Source organism: Acipenser ruthenus, chromosome 7 (assembly GCF_902713425.1).
Source record: "Acipenser ruthenus chromosome 7, fAciRut3.2 maternal haplotype, whole genome shotgun sequence".
Lineage (NCBI taxonomy): Eukaryota > Metazoa > Chordata > Actinopteri > Acipenseriformes > Acipenseridae > Acipenser > Acipenser ruthenus.
The window spans coordinates 2775113-2796682 of NC_081195.1; the positions used below are offsets into that span (position 1 = coordinate 2775113).

The 21570-nt window shown below is 37.4% G+C and overlaps 1 protein-coding gene across 2 annotated transcripts in view; it reads right to left on the bottom strand.

Moving 5' to 3' along the window:
• Window positions 1-1127: 1127 nt before the first annotated feature.
• The window catches only part of LOC117414956 (VPS10 domain-containing receptor SorCS3-like), a 144118-nt gene continuing 123675 nt past the window's right edge, over window positions 1128-21570 (bottom strand). The window contains exons 17-27 of one of the 2 annotated variants that reach the window (XM_059026120.1): window positions 20284-20397; window positions 17762-17933; window positions 15081-15267; window positions 14367-14500; window positions 13298-13421; window positions 11730-11842; window positions 9042-9173; window positions 8232-8331; window positions 4040-4145; window positions 3413-3510; window positions 1128-1376 (exon numbers count right to left, since the gene is read on the bottom strand). In XM_059026120.1, coding sequence (XP_058882103.1) covers window positions 1312-1376; window positions 3413-3510; window positions 4040-4145; window positions 8232-8331; window positions 9042-9173; window positions 11730-11842; window positions 13298-13421; window positions 14367-14500; window positions 15081-15267; window positions 17762-17933; window positions 20284-20397 — 1345 coding nt within the window. In that variant the 3' untranslated portion in view covers window positions 1128-1311. Of the gene's footprint in view, window positions 1377-3355; window positions 3511-4039; window positions 4146-8231; window positions 8332-9041; window positions 9174-11729; window positions 11843-13297; window positions 13422-14366; window positions 14501-15080; window positions 15268-17761; window positions 17934-20283; window positions 20398-21570 lie in introns of both variants that reach the window. The other variant, XM_034024822.3, reaches the window with a different exon arrangement.

The window sequence follows — 21570 nt, forward strand, 5'->3', positions numbered from 1 at the left end:
AAACAGAAATGAACCATCTGAAACCACCTTTACAGGCTATGCAGCTAAAACATTAAAAGCAGCAATTGATTTTATTTTATTTTTGCTTGGCTTTTGAGTTGTCCTAAGGGTCCTGTATTTTCAGTCTGAAACAAAGATATATATTTATCACTGTATTATTTCTATATGTGTATTATTTGCATATTTTAGGTTATTTATTCATTTAACTTCAATGAAAAATATATTTAAATATGCATTACAACAGGTTTATAAATCAAAACATGAAAACCAGTCAATCAACCTTGGGAATCTTTTTGAAGGTTAATGCAGTTTATATAATGAATAAATGTTTTTATAATTAACTGGAGCTCTAAATAATTTTATAATAATATAATATTAAAACCAGGGCAAACATTTGAACACCTTTAAAGATTAAATGTGTAAACCTCAGACAAAAGTCCTTTTTTATTGTAAATGTATTAACAGTTGTGTTTTTCAGAGAAATAATAATTTAAAAAATCTATATACAACAGACTTGTTTATCTACAGTATACCATCTGTGTCTTCAGTCTTACCATGCACAAGTCCGGGACCTCATTTATAAATCTATTTACAAGGTAATGTGGTGTTCCCACCCTGCTAAAATGATTGTATTCTGGTGTGCTTTTGCTAAGACCAATATGGGGAGATTCAGTTGAACTATTTACAGAGAAAATATAGGAATGAATAGCTATCCATCCTGTTCCATTACCTTAGACTAGATGGTTGCTTATACTGCAAGTAAACAGCCCAATGTGTTACACTGGGGCATGGATATTATACATTGTGGAAGCTCCTTTACCAATATAATGATTCCCTTAATAACACCACTAAAGACAATACAAGTGAAAGTGGAAATGCAGTAGAAAGAGGTCAAAGTTACATTGGTCTTTAGATCATTAAAATAAACCACAGTGAGCTGTGTTCTAGGCACACCAGGCAGGCTGCAGGTGCACAATACATCAATGCCTGGCCACATGAGTCACATTTCTGCAGTTCAAAAAGAGTTTCAGTAGAAAAAAAATAATATATATATATATATATATATATATATATATATATATATATATATACACACACTCCCCCCCCCCCCCCCCCAAGTACACCTTGTGAATTCAACAACCTTCCCTAACTAGGTTAAGAACAATCCATCTTGTGAACAAGTCACTCCCATGCAACACTTTATAAATGAGGCCCTTAAAAAACTATTAACATTGACTGTGTGTTTTAGAATTACAAAACAGAACTCCACAATCTCAAAACTTATGTACACATTGTTGCATCGTAGGTTTTTTAAACGCTAGTGCAGTTTGGAATTTCCCTTGTGCATTCGCTCTCACCAACTGTTGCAGTTCCTCCTGGAGAACAAAAAAAAACAAAAAAGAGCAGGAATAAGCAAGGGATGAGTCCAACAGCACGACATTCAAGTTCCTCGCTGTTAATTAGGAAGGTACTGTAGTCTTCCTTCATTTGCCACTATCGCGATCTTTAAGAACTGGAAACCTCCATTAATTAATACGACATAAACAAACAAACAAAAAAAAAAAAACAGTTCTTTATTATTTTCATTTGAAATAGCTCTACAATTTGAACAGAATACATTAGGGAATTTAATGACACACTAAACCCCTGGCCTTCATCTGTTATATGTTTGCATTCCAAACCTGGTTTTGTTCAATGATAAGGAACTGACTGCACTCACTGGCAACTTGCAAGCTTGCTAAACTAGACTTAACAATACTGTAGGTGTCACTGTGTATTCAGGAAAAAAGGATTTGCAACCTGTGTCAAAATGTCAATCCACACGTATAGATAAACGCATCAGTCTTGCTCTTGGGGTGTAAGATATATTCACTCTTTAAGGAGGCTGTGTAGTCCAGTGGTTAAAGAAAAGGCCTTGTAACCATGAGGTCCCCGGTTCAAATCCCACCTCAGCCACTGACTCATTGTGTGACCCTCAGCAAATCACTTAACCTCCTTGTGCTCCGTCTTTTAAATTGTAAGTGACTCTGCAGCTGATGCATAGTTCACACACCCCTAGTCTCTGTAAGTCGCCTTGGATAAAGGCGTCTGCTAAATAAACAAATAATAATAATGCATGTTGGACCCCAAAGGTTAGGGGAAATCATCTATATTTTAGGGTAAGAAATATTTTCAGAATATAATGTAACAATCCTTAAATTCACCAAACTGTTAGTATCCATAGCTGTCTTTGTACCCTAACATGAGAACTTAGACTGCACTAAAAATCAATCTGAGCAAATGGCTTTTAAAGGTCAGCAACACTAATCATAATTTCCAATGGTCCTGTCTAGAGCTTGGAATGCTATAGAGAAATCAAGGATGCATTGACTCTTCTGCAGGCCACATAATCGTATAATAACCAGACAGCCTAATAATTGAATAGCAGGATAGTCTATTGATCTATTCCCTCACCAAAGCTTTCCTTTCCAATGTCTGTGTCTTTCACTTTTAAATTCCCTGAAGGTGACCCTATGTTTGTTTTGAAACTATGACAATGCACACCCTATTTTAAGCATCATTATTATTTTAAAGGAAAAGCAATAAGAATATACAGCTGTGGCCAAAAGTTTTCCATCACCTAGAATTTTAGGATTGAAACATAATAATAATAATAAAAAAAAACTATATGAACATAATTCTAATCAAAGAAACCACAAAATGATATCGCAAAAGTCTACCGGAAGCCACAATAGTAGTACAATATTTCATGTAAGATTTTGAAATGTTTTATTTTTCAATTTTTGTCAGTTTATGGAAAACATCAAAGCAGTACGTAATTCAATGGACTCTTGACTGGAGGGTTGTGGGTTCAATCCCAGGTGGGGGACACTGCTGCTGTACGCTTGAGCAAGGTACTTTACCTAGATTGCTCCAGTAAAAACCCAACTGTATAAATGGGTAATTGTATGTAAAAATAATGTGATATCTTGTAACAAATGTAAGTCGCCCTGGATAAGGATGTCTGCTAAGAAATAAATAATAATAATAATAATAATAATAATAATAATAATAATAATAATAATAATAATAATATGAAAACGTAACATTATTCAGCATGTTCCAATCGACTTTATGAAACAAAATTAGTTAATTCTGTAGGGTGATGCAAAACTTTTGTTTGTATTTCAATGATATTAAGAGTGGAAATGTGTACAGTGTATGTATGTACTGCATGTAAGCATATTAGTATTAATAAAGATAATGCTAATGATAACAAGACATAAATAGTACCATACTTCTTGTTTACCATCCTGAAACGCTTCTAGTAAACAAGAAGTTCTATAAAAAATACAAAAATATATAAAACCATTACCTATGACCCTGGTCTCTAATTTCTTTTCCAGCTGTTGCTCGCGACTCGTGAACTCACTTAGTATAAGTGTGGGCGTGGTCTCGCTGACAGAGCCAATCATCTCTTGTTCTTTCTCATGGTTGACCTCTGCATATATATTTATCCAGGGGATTTTTCTGTTCAAAGGAAAGTTTCAAAATGACTGCCCATTACTTGAAGACACAGCAGTATGAAAATCAGATCACCTGACCCTGTCTCTCAAAGCTGGGCCCTGCAATGGTTTAACCCCTTAAGGTACACAAGGAATTTAGAAGTTGTTCAAACGTTTTCTTAAATTACATTTGAGAGTGACTCGGGTATCACAAGGAAACTGACCATTTGGATGACCAGATCCAACCCTCCAGAACATTTTAAACCCTGTTTCGTGCACCTCATTGCAAAAATAAGAAAGTTAGCATAATTTGTATTTGTGGGGTACATACTGTATGTCCTCTGTACCTAAAAAGGTTAACGCTATGGCAGTCAAAGTAAATACATTAAAAAAAAAACTAAAAAAAAAACACCACAATCTTTATCGAGATATGATTAAAATAACTGAGCTTTGCTCTTATGGAAAGTCAAGTCTCCAGGACCCGTAAATCGAATTACAGCCTTACTACGTACAGTTGAGTTATTAATTATTTTAACTGTGTTGGTTTCACATACCTTTTAAACTTGTAGATTAAAAAAACTGCTAAACCCAAAATTACAACTGACAGCAACATCAACATAGCAGAACTGCTGAGTCTTGGACTGGAGTCGACAAGGGGAGCTGAAGAAACAGAAAGAAAAACCGAAAAATTAAACACAGCATTGCTGACCTTGCTCAGGGTTCAGTTATGTAATGTTTACTGGTTTCCCATGAAGAGCAGTAGAATTCCAATTGTATTTATTATCCTGCCTAGTGTACTTTAAATCAATTGTCATTTTTTGCCAAAGATCATAATATATATATATATATATATATATATATATATATATATATATATATATATATATATTATATCAAAATGTTAATGGGCTGCTAGGCACAGTTAAAGAAACTTGCTAGCTGTAATTGAAAGGACTGTTATATACACACAGCATGTGGCAATATGAAATTTAGAAGACACAACGATTTATTTTTTTCTGATTGCTATGCAGTGAAATTGATTCTTTAACAATCCCCCGGTTGATTATTCTCTCGGGACAAAATATCACTAGCATTTTACATACCCCACATGATGCAGCACAAGTAAGTAGTGGACATGTTGTGGAATTTAAGGGGTGTCCTTTCAGAAGGAAGGAATGCTTTTCTAATATGGGGTTCAACGGTAGGGAAGCTTTTTTTAGGTGATGATTAAACCAAGCCGTGGGGAGCTCTCCAACCTAATTCCACCCCTGTGGATGTGGATGTCATTGCATTTGAATCTGCTTCTAGTTTTCAAAAGCTTTCAGAAGGAAGAAGAAGTGAAATCACCATGTGCAGTGCACAATGTCCCTGAGCAACGAAGCTAAATAAGTTTTGTTCCAGTTCTTCTGCGGAATCAAATTAAAATCCATTAAAAGCCTGGAAATAGGACTGATGTTTATAAGTTTATATGTTTATAAAGAAACAAATTATATTTAATTATAGCTAAAAAAAAATAAAAAAAACACTGTTCGGGTATTTCTTTTTCCTCACAGTTGAAGCCGGTCGCATTTGTCTTCTCCATATTACATAGTTGTTTGGGGACAAACATTAAAAAGAAAAAGAATTGCTGAATTTAAGAATATTATCTGTCAAGTGGATAGTTTCTGTATTTTCCTTTTTTAATGTTGCCGTGTCCAGGAGATGAATGGCATTCACAGGGTGCCTTTAAGGGCTGAGAACTAGTAGACAGACAGGACAGACATTCACTACTCGAGAACTGTGAGGAGCTTCCTCGGCGGTCTGGGAGCAAGATACCCATGAGAGCAAGAGGTTCCGGTATGGTTGGAACCGAAAAACATATAACACATGGAGCGTCCCTTTACTGCTCGGAGGACAATGTTCTAGTTCTAGTTTTTATCAATTGCTTCCAGCTTTGATTAAATGTGTTTTTGCTTCCCAAATCATTCGACTGTTCCTCACTCAAATATTAACAACACCAGAAAGTTTATTCATAATACATTTCATATTTTTTTATTAAACGTTCATCGGGATTTGGACTCCTGCTGGTGAGATGAACCTGGCTGTTTTGTGCCGCGGCTAAGACACTCGAGAGTATGTGATGGCTGGGTTTGTGCCCCGCTTCAACCCTGTTGCATTGGTGTCGTGACTCATATTCTCATCTGCTTCTTCACATGAGCCTGGCTTGTGCAGTGGTTAAGAGGCTGGTTTAGGGAGTGAGCTGTTGTTTACAGCAGCCTCTGCCGTGTTACACATGAATGCTGATGATCCGTTGATGTAGGCTCTTGAAATACACTTAATAATGTTCATGGGGCATCGTGACTCCTGTCAAAACTTCTTAGGAGAAATGCTAATTAGATTTATTTAAAATAAAAACAAACTGCAGTCTATTCTATGCACCAAGCCTGCCAACTTTAGGAAATCAGTGCCAATTTGTTGTTGATTGGTGCACTTGAGTGCCATTGGCATTAGGCCTGAACTTAGAACGTACTGAAAAAGCAATCCCAGTGACACATGTACCAGCCTTAACATTTAATGCATGTTTACACAGTCTAAGTACCAGGTCTCTTCAGAGATTGAATTTAGCAAAATAAGTTGCCGCTATGCAGGTTCAAAATGTAAATGAATTTGTTTGAAATATACAAAGGACAAAGACAAGCCTAAACTGATTCAGCTTCATTGCAGTCACAAATAAAAAATGTACAAGAAAATCAAACTAGAATTAGCTTCCAGTTTATTTCCCATGTTTAATTCTGTACAGGTGTAAGTTAACACACATGCAGCCTAGATACCCTAATGTTCAGCTTGATTTGAAAAAAACAGAATTAGGATCAATCCACAAGTTCAGCTACACATATTGCAATGGCAAATGGCAGACTTGTTAATAATCCACACAGTCTACCCAGAGTGCATTATGGTTATGAACCAGCTGCAATGTCCCTTACCATTTTTGTATTACATTTTAAACCACCTGGATGGAGCCCACGTTTATATGATAAAGCTTGCATGAATGCTGAACATTTGCTGTACAAAAAGCTTTTTATTTTGTTTAAAAGGTACAATGCCAACAAAGTGTTAGGGTTTGACTAAAAAACAATAATGATCTAACTGCCAGATGGTTTGTATGGAAAAAAAAACTGTACAAACCAACAGCATAAAAATACTAAAAACTTGTTTGTTGTGTGCAAAAAAAAGTAGTAACAATTAAATGCCTCTAATGACTGCGTATTTGCATTGTAGTTACTGAGTAAATAAATGTGTACTTACACATAATTACAATGTTATTATTATTTAGTCATTTAGCAGATGCTTTTCTCCAAAGCGACTTACAGAGACTAGGGGTAAACTATGCTTCTGGTGAGTCACTTTCAATGAATGTTCTGATTGGGCAGTGTGAGTGACTGTGTGATGTTCTGGTTGGGATGTTCTTAAGTGGAGAAAACACAACAACAAAACATACTTTCTCAGAATATCCCTATATGAAATGGTGCACTCCTCAGAGCATCATTAAACTGTGTGGTGTTGATAGCTGGAGGTTTCTATGTCCTATAGAGGCAACACTGCAGCTAGTGTTGCCTCTATTTGCTTGTGTGCTTCTGGGATATCAGCCTGCCACCTTTCCTGCATGTGACCGTGGGGGCGGGAGATCCTTCCACATCATAGGGCAGCAGAGCTGGCTGATTTACATTTGCCGTGACCAATGAGGAGCCAGCCTTAATCACCGGTGCAAAGTGCATGCATAGTTACAATGAATTTAACGTGTAAATCTTTTTGTATGAATATAACTCTAACCCTGACCCTTTTCTCATACAATGGTGTACTTACATATATTGTGCAAAAAAGATTTACACATTAAGTACATTGTAACTATGCATAATAACATTGCAATTATGTGTCAGTACACATACATTTACTTAGTAACTTCAGTGTAAATGCACAGTAATTAGAGACACTTAATGTAAGGTGTTACCGAGTGTATAATTCAGTTGTCAGACATCACTAATAGAGGTTAGTATGGGAAATAGGCTAGTCTCAGTCAATATTAAATAGTTTGAGCAATGAGAACAAGATAACTACTAAAATCTCTTCAATGTAGAAAGCAGACGACAAAAAAAGTTGAATCCAAGATGGCACAGATAAAGTTAATCCATATTAATATTTAAAACTTCACTCAGTGTAGGAAGAAAGGGCATAAATGGAAACATATTCAGAACAGAAGGTGAGACTCATTGTCATGCATAGAATAATAAATGTGTGGAGTTATTTACAAGGTGAAGTTGCAGCAGCTAAAACAGTGGGGTTATTATATAAATATATATATATATATATATATATATATATATATATATATATATATATATATATATATATATATATATATATATATATTTAGCTCAAAGAGCTAGCTGCCCAACGTTTCGAAATGTTGTACATATCTTTCTCAAGGGAAATGCTGCCCTGTGGCTAATGTTAAACTAGCAAGGGACGAGCCTCGATGAGCCAATTCTCATTCACACATTCACAGACTTGTTATGTTCTTATCTAAGACATATGTTGCCATTATCCTACGTTTTATTCCATAGGCTTTTTTTTTTTTTTTTTTTTTTAATGATCTATTTAGTTGCAGATCTTTAGCTCTGTAGTCCTGCTCATCTTTTTCAAGCCCCTTATTCAACACTGTTTAGGTCATTCAAATGCACCCTTGGTATTTGTCATTTTAGGACTCACCTAACGTCAGCTGTGTAATATAAACAATCACTCCAACTCCAGGCTTCAGCTTAAACTCCACCACATTTTGATTCAGGGCGCTAACCAGAATTCCTGAAATCTGTTAGGAAGAAAAAGTCATTTGAATAATTGAACAAATCTATGTTAACATACACAATGCATTCAGGGTCACTAGGAAACAAACTTGTAATGCAAAATCTCTTTAATACTGAACCTTTGTTTTCTTCAGATTAAGCTCCATGTACAGTGATGGCCAAAAGTTTTACAACATCTAGAATTTTAGGATTGAAACAACTTTTTTTCTTTTTTTTATATGAGAATAATAAAGATCTTTCATTTAACATCATGTAATCAAAGAAACTACAAAATGATATCGCAGAAGTCTACCGGAAGCCATCATTGTAGTACAGTATTTCATGTTAGATTTTGAAATGTTACATTTTTCAATTTGTGTCAGTTTTTCATTAAGTATATAGAAAACTACAAAGCAGTATGTAAATAAATATTTATTCAGCAGGTTTAAAGCAACATTAGTTAATTATATAGGGTGATGCAAAACTTTTGGCCATAGCTGTAGGTGTGCATAACATTATTATTGTTATTATTATTTAGCAGACGCTTTTATCCAAAGCGACTTACAGAGACTTGGGGGTGAACTATGCACCACAACTGCTGCTGCAGAGTCACTTACAATAGGCTTTATGTATCATCTAAAGGATGAACATGTATTGGCTACCTCTACTAAAGGCAACAGAAAACACCCACCCAGGATCTCCAAATGGAAAGCATTAGATGATTCTTGCTGCTTACTTGCTCTAAATCAGCCTCGTTCTTTTTCCTCCCCTCTGTTAGGTTGTTATGTGGTAAAAGAAAAAGCTCAGCAGCAGTGGGGATGCCAGGAAGTACAGCAACTAAAAGCTGCTCTTCTGGAAAGTCAGACACCTGCAAAAACACAACAGGAACATCCTTCTTAGTACTATATATAATGTCATCTCTATTTACTCCTTTCCTCCAGAAAGCTCCAAACCTGACTAGCAATACCTGCTGGGTAAGGCAAGATTGGAGCCATTGCGTTAAAAGTTGCTCCTTATTTAGTTGCATGCACTTACAGTCGTTATCATTAGCTAACAGTGGTCATGAAGTAAAATTACTAGTGTACCAACTAAACAGCTTGAAATGTTTTATTTTAGCCATACTGTATATTTCATCAATTGGTGATTATATATATATATTTTTAATCAATTGTGAATCAATGGCAATATATAATACACACAATCAAATGCACATCAGGTTTCCTTTTTCACATTTCTTAACATGTATGAACATGTTAGTAAAATAATTATCCTCATGTTCCTTAAAAGGTGTAGTCCCCAGGTTTAGAGTCATCACACTATTTCAGCAAAACCTTTATTTCTGTATACCAAATACCACAGCGGGTTAAAGGTGTTCATTCAATTCCAGACCTTTTGGAAAAACTTCAAGGAATTCTGAGTTATGTTGTTTTGTTATAGCATGGGCCACTAAGCACATAACCTGTGAATGCCAAATGCATTTGACTCAAGCCCGATTTCATTTCTGTCTTCTAGAGCTAGGACTATGTACCACCGGATACTTGCTAGATTTGAGAAACAAGTTTTGAACATATGAATTGATTTTGTTCTGATTCAGTCCTAACTGCACTTAGAAGTGTACTCGTCTTGTGCAGGCCCAGCACAACAACCACTTAGGGATATCTTTTTTGCTATATGTTATGTTTTTTTTGCTACATGACATATTTAGATTGCCATTTTCTAATTGAACAGCCCCTTGTAGACTTGTGGTATCAATCTGTAATATTTGATGTGCATTACATTCACAAATATCACTCAAAAAAAAATTACAGACTGATACAGAAATCACAACAAAAAGGTATACAATAAATCCTTCTTAAATAAAAGGAATAAACTACTTTAAGGTTGAGAGAGGAGCATGTACTGTAGTACTGTAAAGTGCAATTCACGCCCTTGGAGTCATGACAGACACTTTTCGTTCTTTTTAAATGCCTTCAAACTGCAAAATGTAATTTTTTTATTTTTTATTATTTTTTTTTTAATGTTGGCTGGCCTGGGAGGGCGACCATTAACGTGTCTTTAGCCAAATATTTAAAAGTTAACAAGACTTAAGAAGTGGCTTAAGAAGCTAGCAATGTCAGCTCAAAACCCCTGGGTCAAATGATTGAAATGCAGTGTTTATTTCATAAATTGCTCTTCACAGTGTTGGCAATTAGAAAATAAATCACCTCCGAGACTAACTTGAGGTCGAAGTGCTCAGCCACTTCAGTGGAAACACTAAAATATTCCCATGATCAATATTGAGTGACACTGGTGTAGATGGGGACTAGACTGTGAAGGAAACCCTGATCATTATCTATTTACTCCCTTGGTGCCTGCTGCTAAACATACCAGGGAAGGGGAAAAATCACTGTAATAAAGAGAACCAAATTAATCTAAATCTGAGACGTGAAAAAGCATATACAATATAACCCAAGACGTTTTTTAAGGTTGTTTTATATTGACTTTTGTTGATTTATTTATAAAATAGAAGCCCATTCCACCATTAAAGTGAAAAAAAACAACATTACACACATTTGCAGCACATTAGCCGTAGTAGAAATACATGTGAACCGATAATTTAGAAAAATCCCAATTAATTAATCCCATGAATAATTTTACTTAATCTGTAAACATACTGTACTTAAACACGGGTATAGAATTAGGTTTAGCATTTGATAGGGTTTATATTTGAAGTCTGTGTTAGGCTCCAGTATAGCTGATTATAAAATGGAAACAGTGAAGATTTACAGTAAATACCTTGCTAATTAATGCAGCTGATCTGTGTTTTCGCTACTCTGGGTGCAAATTGTATTTATTTTGTTCCATCATAGGACTAGAATTTCATGTTAGAACAATGCACCAGAATGAGTTGCATACATGTAGCCAAATACATTTCTTGATCTATTAATGCAAGCTTTCTGAGCAGCATTTACAATAGCTAGTGACTGTACAGCCCAGAAAAAGATTACATTTTGTTTGCATCCTGAAAAGAAATTACAACAGAGTGAATGTGGACCGTCACAATTTGAACATGCATTTTAAAGAACAAAGGGACAGAGTGAAACATTTTCTGCTCTGGAAAACCCCCATTCTGAATGTGGTTTAGTTTGCCAGTGGGATGGACTGACCTCCTCACCCTTGCATGTAATAGGCTGCTCTGCACAGCAGAATTTTCAGGTAGAGGCCAGCGAAGGCAAACAAATACCCCTGAGCTGGTGTCCAGAGCGGAGAATGCTGGTAAAAGCCTTTCATGCAGTAGTTGCATCTCATCATTTTTTAATTTTAACGTACAAAGCTATGCCTCTTCCATGGAAAGCTAGTAGAGCTGTAGTTGTCAGTTAATATACTTCCAAAATATGCTTGGTTACCTCAATACCTTGTGAAATCTGCTGTTTAGCACACTTACTTGTACAAGAGCCTTCTTAATGACTTTACTAACATCGTCTCTCCATTCAGGGATATCAGGGTTATACTCATCAAGATTGGGAGAAAAGGACAACAGCAGAGACTTGAAGAATTCTGTGGATACAAAATGTGTAGATTTTTGGCTTGTGGTCCAGTGGTTAAAGAAAAGGGCTTGATACCAGGAGGTTCCCATTTCAAATCCCATCTCAGCCACTGACCCTAAGCAGGTCACTTAATCTCCTCGTGCTCCGGCCTTATTGTAAGTGACTCTGCAGCAGCAGTTGTTGAAGCATAGTTTACCCTCTAGTCTATGTAAGCCTCTTTGGATAAAAGTGTCTGCTAAATGACTAATTAATAAAATAATAATTAACTAATTAATAAAAACATGGTAACAGGATTTGAAACCAATTCAAATTTTTTTTTTTTTTTTGTTTATTTAGCAGACGCCTTTATCCAAGGCGACTTACAGAGACTAGGGTGTGTGAACTATGCATCAGCTGCAGAGTCACTTACAACTACATCTCACCCGAAAGACGGAGCACAAGGAGGTTAAGTGACTTGCTCAGGGTCACGCAATGAGTCAGTGACTGAGGTGGGATTTGAGCCGGGGACCTCCTGGTTACAAGCCCTTTTCTTTAACCACTGGACCACAGTGGTTAAAGAAAAGTTTCTTTAACCACAGCGAGACTGAGGAGTGCTAATAATTTTCTTACCTGTCAATATCATTGCCAATATTTACACTAGTCCTCTTTATCTTCCATTGCAAATCTTTTTGTTTTGCTTGTATTTTATAGCTGTTAGCCAACACTCCTGGTTCTAAATCGCTTCCTGTCCTGTTATCAGGCCATGTTAGTTACCTGTTTCATTTATATCTACACTATTGTATTGACAAATCTGTAATCCTTCAATATTTCTGTTTTGTAAAAATTAAAATTTCAAAAGTTTGATTTCTGATGTTAACAGTTGCATTTATGAACAAACATTATAATAATTAAAAACTAGTGCTACACTGTTGACTGTTGAGTAAAGATTATTTCAGCTGTGGATCATCTTGGCCATGAATCCTATTTAACATCATTGCTGTGAAATCAAGGGATACAACTAGATCCCTATGTCAGCATTTAATTGAAAAAAATAATAATTTAAGTAACATCTGGACCAATCCTTCATTCAATCTGAGAAGACAAAATTAGTCACGAGAGACCCTAATCGTGGTAACAGAGCTGTCTCTCATTTACTTTATCAAGCTGAGCATGTGAGGGTTATTGTACTTTACCCCCTACCTATTCACTCCAACCCCCTCCAACCCCCCCCCCCCCCCACCCACCCCACACACACACTAAAAACTGGACTCTATTGTTGTGCAGTAATAAATACATTCTTTCTACTGCTTAACCCAACCAGACCTTAAATTGCCAGTAAAATTATACAGCGGAATTGGGTCTGAGACATCCAAATTATGAGTGAGCAACATTGTGATGGTATTTGTGCAAACCTTAATGGTAATACAATAGCTATCGGTAAATTGTTAGATTGGTATAGGATCTGCATGTTGAAGTGAATCCTCACCATGGACTGCGATTGTCTTTGTGTCCTGCAGTATTGCATCCCCAGCAGAGACCTGTACTGTGACAGTGTTCATTCCCTCCACCGTGAAGGTATAGGAGACACTTCCCTCCAGGGTGATCACTGGCTGGAATAGAATAGGTGCAATGAAATTGTAACAGAAATTAAGAAAAGCGATGGTTCTGGTAGAGAACACTTTACTTTAGATCAAATCACGTAAATATCAAGCATATTTTAGGTGTTTCCAATGCCAGACTAAACTGTCAATCGAATAGCTAGTTTTTTATTTATCCTTCGATAAACAATATGTCCAATGATCAACTATGCCCCGCCCCCCGTGTGCCAGAGGTCGCCTCCTCCTACCCAGCCTCCACCTGCTTTTGTTGGCTTCATCTAACATGGGAAGGGAGCTATCCTGCCCCCTGCCCATGGCTTTCATGCAGCCAGCCTCTCTACCTATCTGCGATCTAATTTATGAGCAGGGGTAACTCAAAAGGCAAGGCTAAGGGCCAAAGAATGTAGACTAAAATATGTATATTGTAGTAGTGCTGTCTAGTCTGTTTTTAATAATCTATCGCATGAGTTTTCTGCCTGAACACTGATGACTGGTGGAATCTGACACTAAACAGTGTGGCAATTCATATAAAAAACAATTAGGAATAACATAGTTTTTGTTTTTTTAACCTGATAAAATTCAATGTATTACTGGAGGCCCAGGGGTTGTTTTTGTTTAGAAAACACATGGGCAGCAGTGTGGAGTAGTGGTTAGGGCTCTGGACTCTTGACCGGAGGGTCGTTGGTTCAATCCCAGGTGGGGGACACTGCTGCTGTACCCTTGAGCAAGGTACTTTACCTAGATTGCTCCAGTAAAAACCCAACTGTATAAATGGGTACTTGTATGTAAAAATGATGTGATATCTTGTAACAACTGCTAAGAAATAAATAATAATAATAATTGGGACACACTCCTCCTTCAGTATTATTAAGTGGGAAGATAAGTTAAAGCAATTGTTACCACACAGAAGACTTCACACCAGTGACAGCTTATTGGCATCCTAAAGAAGCTGCTAACCTCAGTATTGTTTTCAAACCACCAGAAATAAGTAATTGTTCTGGAATGACTGGGCCATACTACAGCAGTGAGGTTCACTTCTTTCTTCTTTATGGCAACGATTGGGACAGAAAGATGAATGTGTTCCACTGGACCTGCAAAAAGAATTATAAGACAAAAACATTACAAAACAAACTCATAAATAAACACGGCTATTCCTGTGTCAAAACCATTACTTGCTAGCATACAAAGTATCAGGAGCTGTGACCAAATATTCTGTCTAAGTTTAAAACTGTGTAAATCGCTTGTACCACAGAGCAATATTCACACTCCAGGAGCGGAGAGAATGATAACTCTTGTCTCTGGATCACCTTTAAGGACAATATTCAACCACGTGGGGCAAACATTGGATCCGCTCCTTCTTACTGTTCATCCTATTTTACTGGAGCTAAGCTTCCAGCACAACATTTGGCTAGGATTCCTTTAAGCAAGCTCATCCATTTCTACTATTCATTGCTAGAAATGTATGTAATATATGTTTGACTAGGTTTAGCTAACAGCAACATTTTGTACCTCACAATGGCATCATTTTACAGCTGCCTGATCTGTTTCACCAAGAGAATTATATATATATATATATATATATATATATATATATATATATATATATATATATATATATATATATATATATATATATTTTAGACCTATCTCTTCTGATATGGCAATACGTACATGTTATGTGCAGGTAAAGGACGGCGCTGTCTGACCCCAGGCTGTTTTCTGCCAGAGCACCCACCCGGAATATGCCAGCAGTCTTGTAAACATGTTTGATCCCACCCTCTGTCAGGCTGAGATTGGAGTAGGAAACTGCAATGCCATCTCCAAAATCTAACTGAATATTTGTCCTAAGAGAGTCGCCCTGGGAAAAAAATAAAAGCAGATAAATTTAATGATTTAATGGCAGACTTATTATGATTCATTACTGAAAGCCTTTGGAATCACTAGAGCCTACATAAGCCGCTTTCAATGGATTTTGTTCCATGGTGTTTGTTCTGTATGGCAACAGTGGTTAGCTATTTAAAATAATACAACAAAGACAACACTGTTAATAATATATAAAGAATATAAATCGGGTGGTTTAACTTTCTAAATGTTCTGTTTATTCACAGTGGTCGCTATTGGGTGTTGGTCCTTCTTTGCAGGTGGTCTTTTATATAGGTTGGACTGTGTAAAGTATACAGATAGAGACCTAGCACATCAGTACAGTAACTCAATGCACCAAGTTATTAAAGCAATGACTGCTAATGAATTCTTGCAATTTGCAGCCTTCCTTGGGGCTACATCTGCTAGCCGAGCACAAGCATAGGAACTGGTGGTCACAGCTGGAATAGCTTGAAAATCCCCGCTCCTCTGAACCAGTTTGCAAATCTAAGTCTTCCCTCGAGCACACTGCAACACAATCCGATTGGGATATTAATTTGTAACACTGCCTTAACAAGCAAAAGCTGTACTGCATTATAACAAATGCAAATATTATTTTTTTTAAACATAATGCTGGCTTTCAAGCACTATGAAGCACGAAAACATGTGTGAATTGCCATGGGTGGCTTTGAGACTTTTCATCCTGTTTTGTTTGTTAAGAAAAAAAAAGAAAGTGATTAAAAAACAAAGCACAATGCCTGCTTCAGGGGGAGTGAATAATCTCCAACAAGCATCATGAGATCTTTAAACTTCACAAAACAGACACAACCTGGGGTTAACCACATTGAAAGGAGGGCACCACCAACAGCACCCTAAACCCTTTATACTGAGCTGGAGTGCTGATAGGCATACAATGTCACCTCTGTTACTGTCTAGCTCAAAAGTTAAGTGTGTGCTGTCTACTGTGCTGCCAACTTGAATCCATATACAAGAAGAACAAAAAGGAAAAGAATCGGCTAAGCATTTCTTTATTTATTTTTCCTTAACATTACCACACAGGCATGACATGACATGATACTAAAACAATAAGGTTTTATATATAAATGTTTCTGTTGAAATAAAAAGACCTGCATTTCATTACTGACGTTGCACTTTTTGATATAAAACTGCAGGACACAGCTGCTTTTTATCGCCTCTGCTTTGCTACTCAACTGCATGTACATTTTCAGAATCTGCCCCGACAGCCCCAACCGCATATTAAATATTTAAGGCCATTAGCTCAGCCCACGTATTGCCACCATCTCTGGATTCATGAATATAAATGAAAGCTCAAATCAACTGGAGAGTTTCCAGATGCATAGGACTGCAAGTGTGAGGACTATTAGGTTTTTTTTATATCATGGCACCCTTCTCTTTAGGAATGAAAGTGGCCTCAATCCCGTAACTCATCACGCAGTAATATGACAAATCTGCCACAGAGAGAACCCAAGAGGGAAACACTTGCACAGCACAGAAAGGGTACAGTCTGAGAAGTATTGCAACATCACTGGAATAGGTTCCTCTGGTTTAATTTAGATGAGCATAACACCACATGGGAGCAGCATGCCCTGGCAATATGCAGCACTTTTATTTAATAACAGGGTCTAGGTGGGAGGGCAAGTGATTCAAACAGTTTGGTGTGGGTGTTTTGACATGTCAGGCTGTCAATTTCCAGCTTTTTATTTTTTTTCTGTGGAAAAGCTACATTTTCAGGAAACAATGTGCTGCTCATTACAACTTAATGATTCAAATCGCTAGAAGGTAATCTGCATTAAGAGTTATCTGACACAATACAAGTCAAGGGGTGGACATTAAGACTTCAAGGGCATTCATATGGTAGGCCTGTGGTATGCTTTTTTTCATCTGTTAAATGACACTGCATTGATTTTGTCACTGTGAGGAGTTTGTTGTGTTAAACTGCACATGGGACATTGGTGCGATATATAAGAAACTTACTCAAGTAGACACATGTTTAGGCTAGTGCCTTCATCAGTGTAACTACACCAATAAGCAGTTCTCTACTTGACTTAAGTACTATACCTGTTGTCCAGAGACATAGCCTGTCACTAGAAATCAGGGGCATACTGTATGCCCTCTGAACTGTAATGTCTATAAGTCTGAATGAAAGGCAGCTTTGAAGTTGTCCTTGTTTTGGGGTTTTTCAGTTTTTTGGCCCTCCCAGTTTTGAGAAATGGAAGTAGACATAGACGCTAATTGGTTGATTCTTTATACAATTAGGCCTACCTTCTATAACATGTTAGCCTGTTTCTCTTGCTACACAAAATAAGGTTGTGACCACAAGTATTCTAGGATCTAAATAGTTAATTTGTAATACAGTTAGACAAACGTTTCGTTGACTGTTTATCAATGTCTGGGTGCTGAATGTTTCTTTGTACCACTATCTTATGACTAAGAGTCAAATAAACCAAAATAAAAGTTTACGCTTGACTCACGTCCTCCATAAAGACAAGGAAGGTAACATTGCTCCCCTGCGAAGAGACCAGCTTGCCATCGCTAGTGACAACATGGAGGCCCCGGGGAGCACGGTGAGGGCATTGCTGCTTCCTGGCTGTGTAGATCTCCTTCACTCCTGCAGTGCAGTTATTGGACACCACCTTCCGGTACCTGCATTCAAAGTGTGTTGCTCAGCCTCCAGTAACAGCAAATAGTGTCTTGCAGATAAAGCTTGAAGATTTCCCATAATCTGACCCACATGTATTGATGCAAGAAATTTCATGAAAGGTCAAATACGACATTCTACTATATATATATATATATATATATATATATATATATATATATATATATATATATATATATATAGATAGATAGATAGATAGATAGATAGATAGATAGATAGATAGATATAGATATATAGATATAGATATAGATGACCTGGTTGAGACAACACTACATTTCTGGCAATAAGAAATTGGCAAACTTTCAACAATAAAGAAAACCATTAACTTTACTTTAAATATACAGTATTGTGCAAAAGTTTTAGGCAGGTGTGAAAAAATGCTGTAAAGTAAGAATGCTTTCAAAAATAGACATGTTAATAGATTATATTTATCAATTAACTAAATGCAAAGTGAGTGAACAGAAGAAAAATCTACATCAAATCCATATTTGGTGTGACCACCCTTTGCCTTCAAAACATCATCAATTCTTCTAGGTACACTTGCACAAAGTCAGGGATTTTGTAGGCATATAGTCAGGTGTATGATTAAACAATTATACCAAACAGGTGCTAATGATCATCAATTCAATATGTAGGTTGAAACACAATCATTAACTGAAACAGAAACAGCTGTGTAGGAGGAATAAAACTGGGTGAGGAACAGCCAAACTCAGCTAACAAGGTGAGGTTGCTGAAGACAGTTTACTGTCAAAAGTCATACACCATGGCAAGACTGAGCACAGCAACAAGACACAAGGTAGTTCTACTGCATCAGCAAGGTCTCTCCCAGGCAGAAATTTCAAGGCAGACAGGGGTTTCCAGATGTGCTGTCCAAGCTCTTTTGAAGAAGCACAAAGAAACGGGCAACGTTGAGGACCGTAGACGCAGTGGTCGGCCAAGGAAACTTACTGCAGCAGATGAAAGACACATCATGCTTACTTCCCTTCGCAATCGGAAGATGTCCAGCAGTGCCATCAGCTCAGAATTGGCAGAAAACAGTGGGACCCTGGTACACCCATCTACTGTCCGGAGAAGTCTGGTCAGAAGTGGCCTTCATGGAAGACTTGCGGCCAAAAAGCCATACCTCCGACGTGGAAACAAGGCCAAGCGACTCAACTATGCACGAAAACACAGGAACTGGGGTGCAGAAAAATGGCAGCAGGTGCTCTGGACTGATGAGTCAAAATTTGAAATATTTGGCTGTAGCAGAAGGCAGTTTGTTCGCCGAAGGGCTGGAGAGCGGTACACGAATGAGTGTCTGCAGGCAACAGTGAAGCATGGTGGAGGTTCCTTGCAAGTTTGGGGCTGCATTTCTGCAAATGGAGTTGGGGATTTGGTCAGAATTAATGGTGTCCTCAATGCTGAGAAGTACAGGCAGATACTTATCCATCATGCAATACTATCAGGGAGGCATCTGTTTGGCCCCAAATTTATTCTGCAGCATGACAACGACCCCAAATATACAGCGAAAGTCATTAAGAACTATCTTCAGCGTAAAGAAGAACAAGGAGTCCTGGAAGTGATGGTATGGCCCCCACAGAGCCCTGATCTCAACATCATTGAGTCTGTCTGGGATTACATGAAGAGAGAGAAGCAACTGAGGCTGCCTAAATCCACAGAAGAACTGTGGTTAGTTCTCCAAGATGTTTCGGCCAACCTACCTGCCGAGTTCCTTCAACTGTGTGCAAGTGTTCCTAGAAGAATTGATGCTGTTTTGAAGGCAAAGGGTGGTCACACCAAATATTGATTTGATGTAGATTTTTCTTCTGTTCACTCACTTTGCATTTTGTTAATTGATAAATATAAACTATTAACATGTCTATTTTTTAAAGCATTCTTACTTTACAGCATTTTTTCACACCTGCCTAAAACTTTTGCACAGTACTGTATATTTAAAGGTTTTTTTTATTCCATAATAATTCCAATAATCAGATTACACACTCAAAACTCCAGACTATTTTTTATTTTATTTTTATTTATTTATTTTATTTTTTGCTGAAGTTGATGAGAGTAGTTGGCTTGTGAATAAATACAGGCTCAGATCTGCAGTGTGTAACATGGTTCATGCAATTTACAATTTACCACTTCACCACTCTAGTGGTGTGCTGGCCAATCCTTCTGCAAACATTTTAATCTATTCCAAGTCATTGAAGGTTGACATTATCAGAGCTATTTTACCAGTTTCTGTGTTTGTGAAATTAATGTTCACAGTGTGCGTTATCAACACTTTTGAAGTTATACTTAGAAAACCTAAAGAGAAACATTATGAAAGTATTGGTGCCCATCTGTTCTTACCCGGTGCTGTTGAGATAACTCTGTCCAAGGCTGCAACTTCGGGATACAGTAGTTGGGTTGAACCAGAATGCAGGCAAACACTTCCCATCTCCATGACGCTCATACCCATAATCACTGGTTTGGACAATTCAAAAGGAGAATGCAATAATGTCAAAAGAAATGTATTGAACTATTAACATAGTTTGGGCCTCATTCACTAAACAGCGGTAACGTTGTTTTGCACGCAGTAAGCCCCTTTTACTGCATGCTTTGTACACCTGCTGTATTCACTAACTAGTGGCAGTCAACCTAGTGCGTGGAAATAAATGCGTGGAAAAAATATCGTGTTCGAGTCATTTAAATATAATGAATAATGTTAATGGATGGAACTGTATGCAAATTATGTCACAAAATACCTAGGGCAGACTACTGATAGTGGTGTGTGTGTGAAACATGGAGGTGGAACTGTGTCACAGAACCAGGAGAAGAGCGCAAATGAGAGCAGTAGATCTGCACAGGAGAGCGAGAAGGGTCAGGGAGAGAGTATTTTGGACCAGGCAGACATTTAGGGCTGTGTGAGGAAGATAGCTCAGAGATCATACTAGCCTTATATGAGGAGATCAAATCTGATCTAGAGCCACTTACAGAGTCATGCAGTGCCAGGTGTAGTGACATTGCTGTGCAAACTACATTATTTAGCATCTGGGTCATTTCAGACAACTGTGTCAGCAATTGGTGGGATATCACAACCCACGTTTTCCTTGGTGTTTACAGCAGGTACTGAATGTGCTGTTGAAACGCGCCTGGAAGTACATCTATTATCCCAGTGAGACAGATGCTCTCCATGATATAAAAGTGGCATTTTACGAAGTGTCTGGCTTTCCAAATGTATTAGGGGCTGTTGATTGCACCCACGTAGCACTGTCATCACCCCAGGATATAGAACATATATTTCGTAATAGGAAGCATTACCACTCCATTAATGTACAAATGGTGTGTGATGCGAAACTGAGGATTCTTGATGTGGTCACCAGCTATCCTGGCGCAGCACACAACTTGTACATCCTCAGACAGTCTGTGATATATGAAGATTACGAGGCAGCTGTATATGGAGCTGGTTGACTTCTTGGTAAGTAATTTATAATACGTGTTTCACAAGGCGCTGATAGGAAGCATGGACAATTTGGTAACATTGTTAATGTTTGTCATAGGTGATGCTGGTAAAGGGATCAGACCATGGCTGCTAATGAGGCCCTATATGAGTTTTCTAAGCTATGTGTGGATTTCCAATTATAATATGGATTTGGG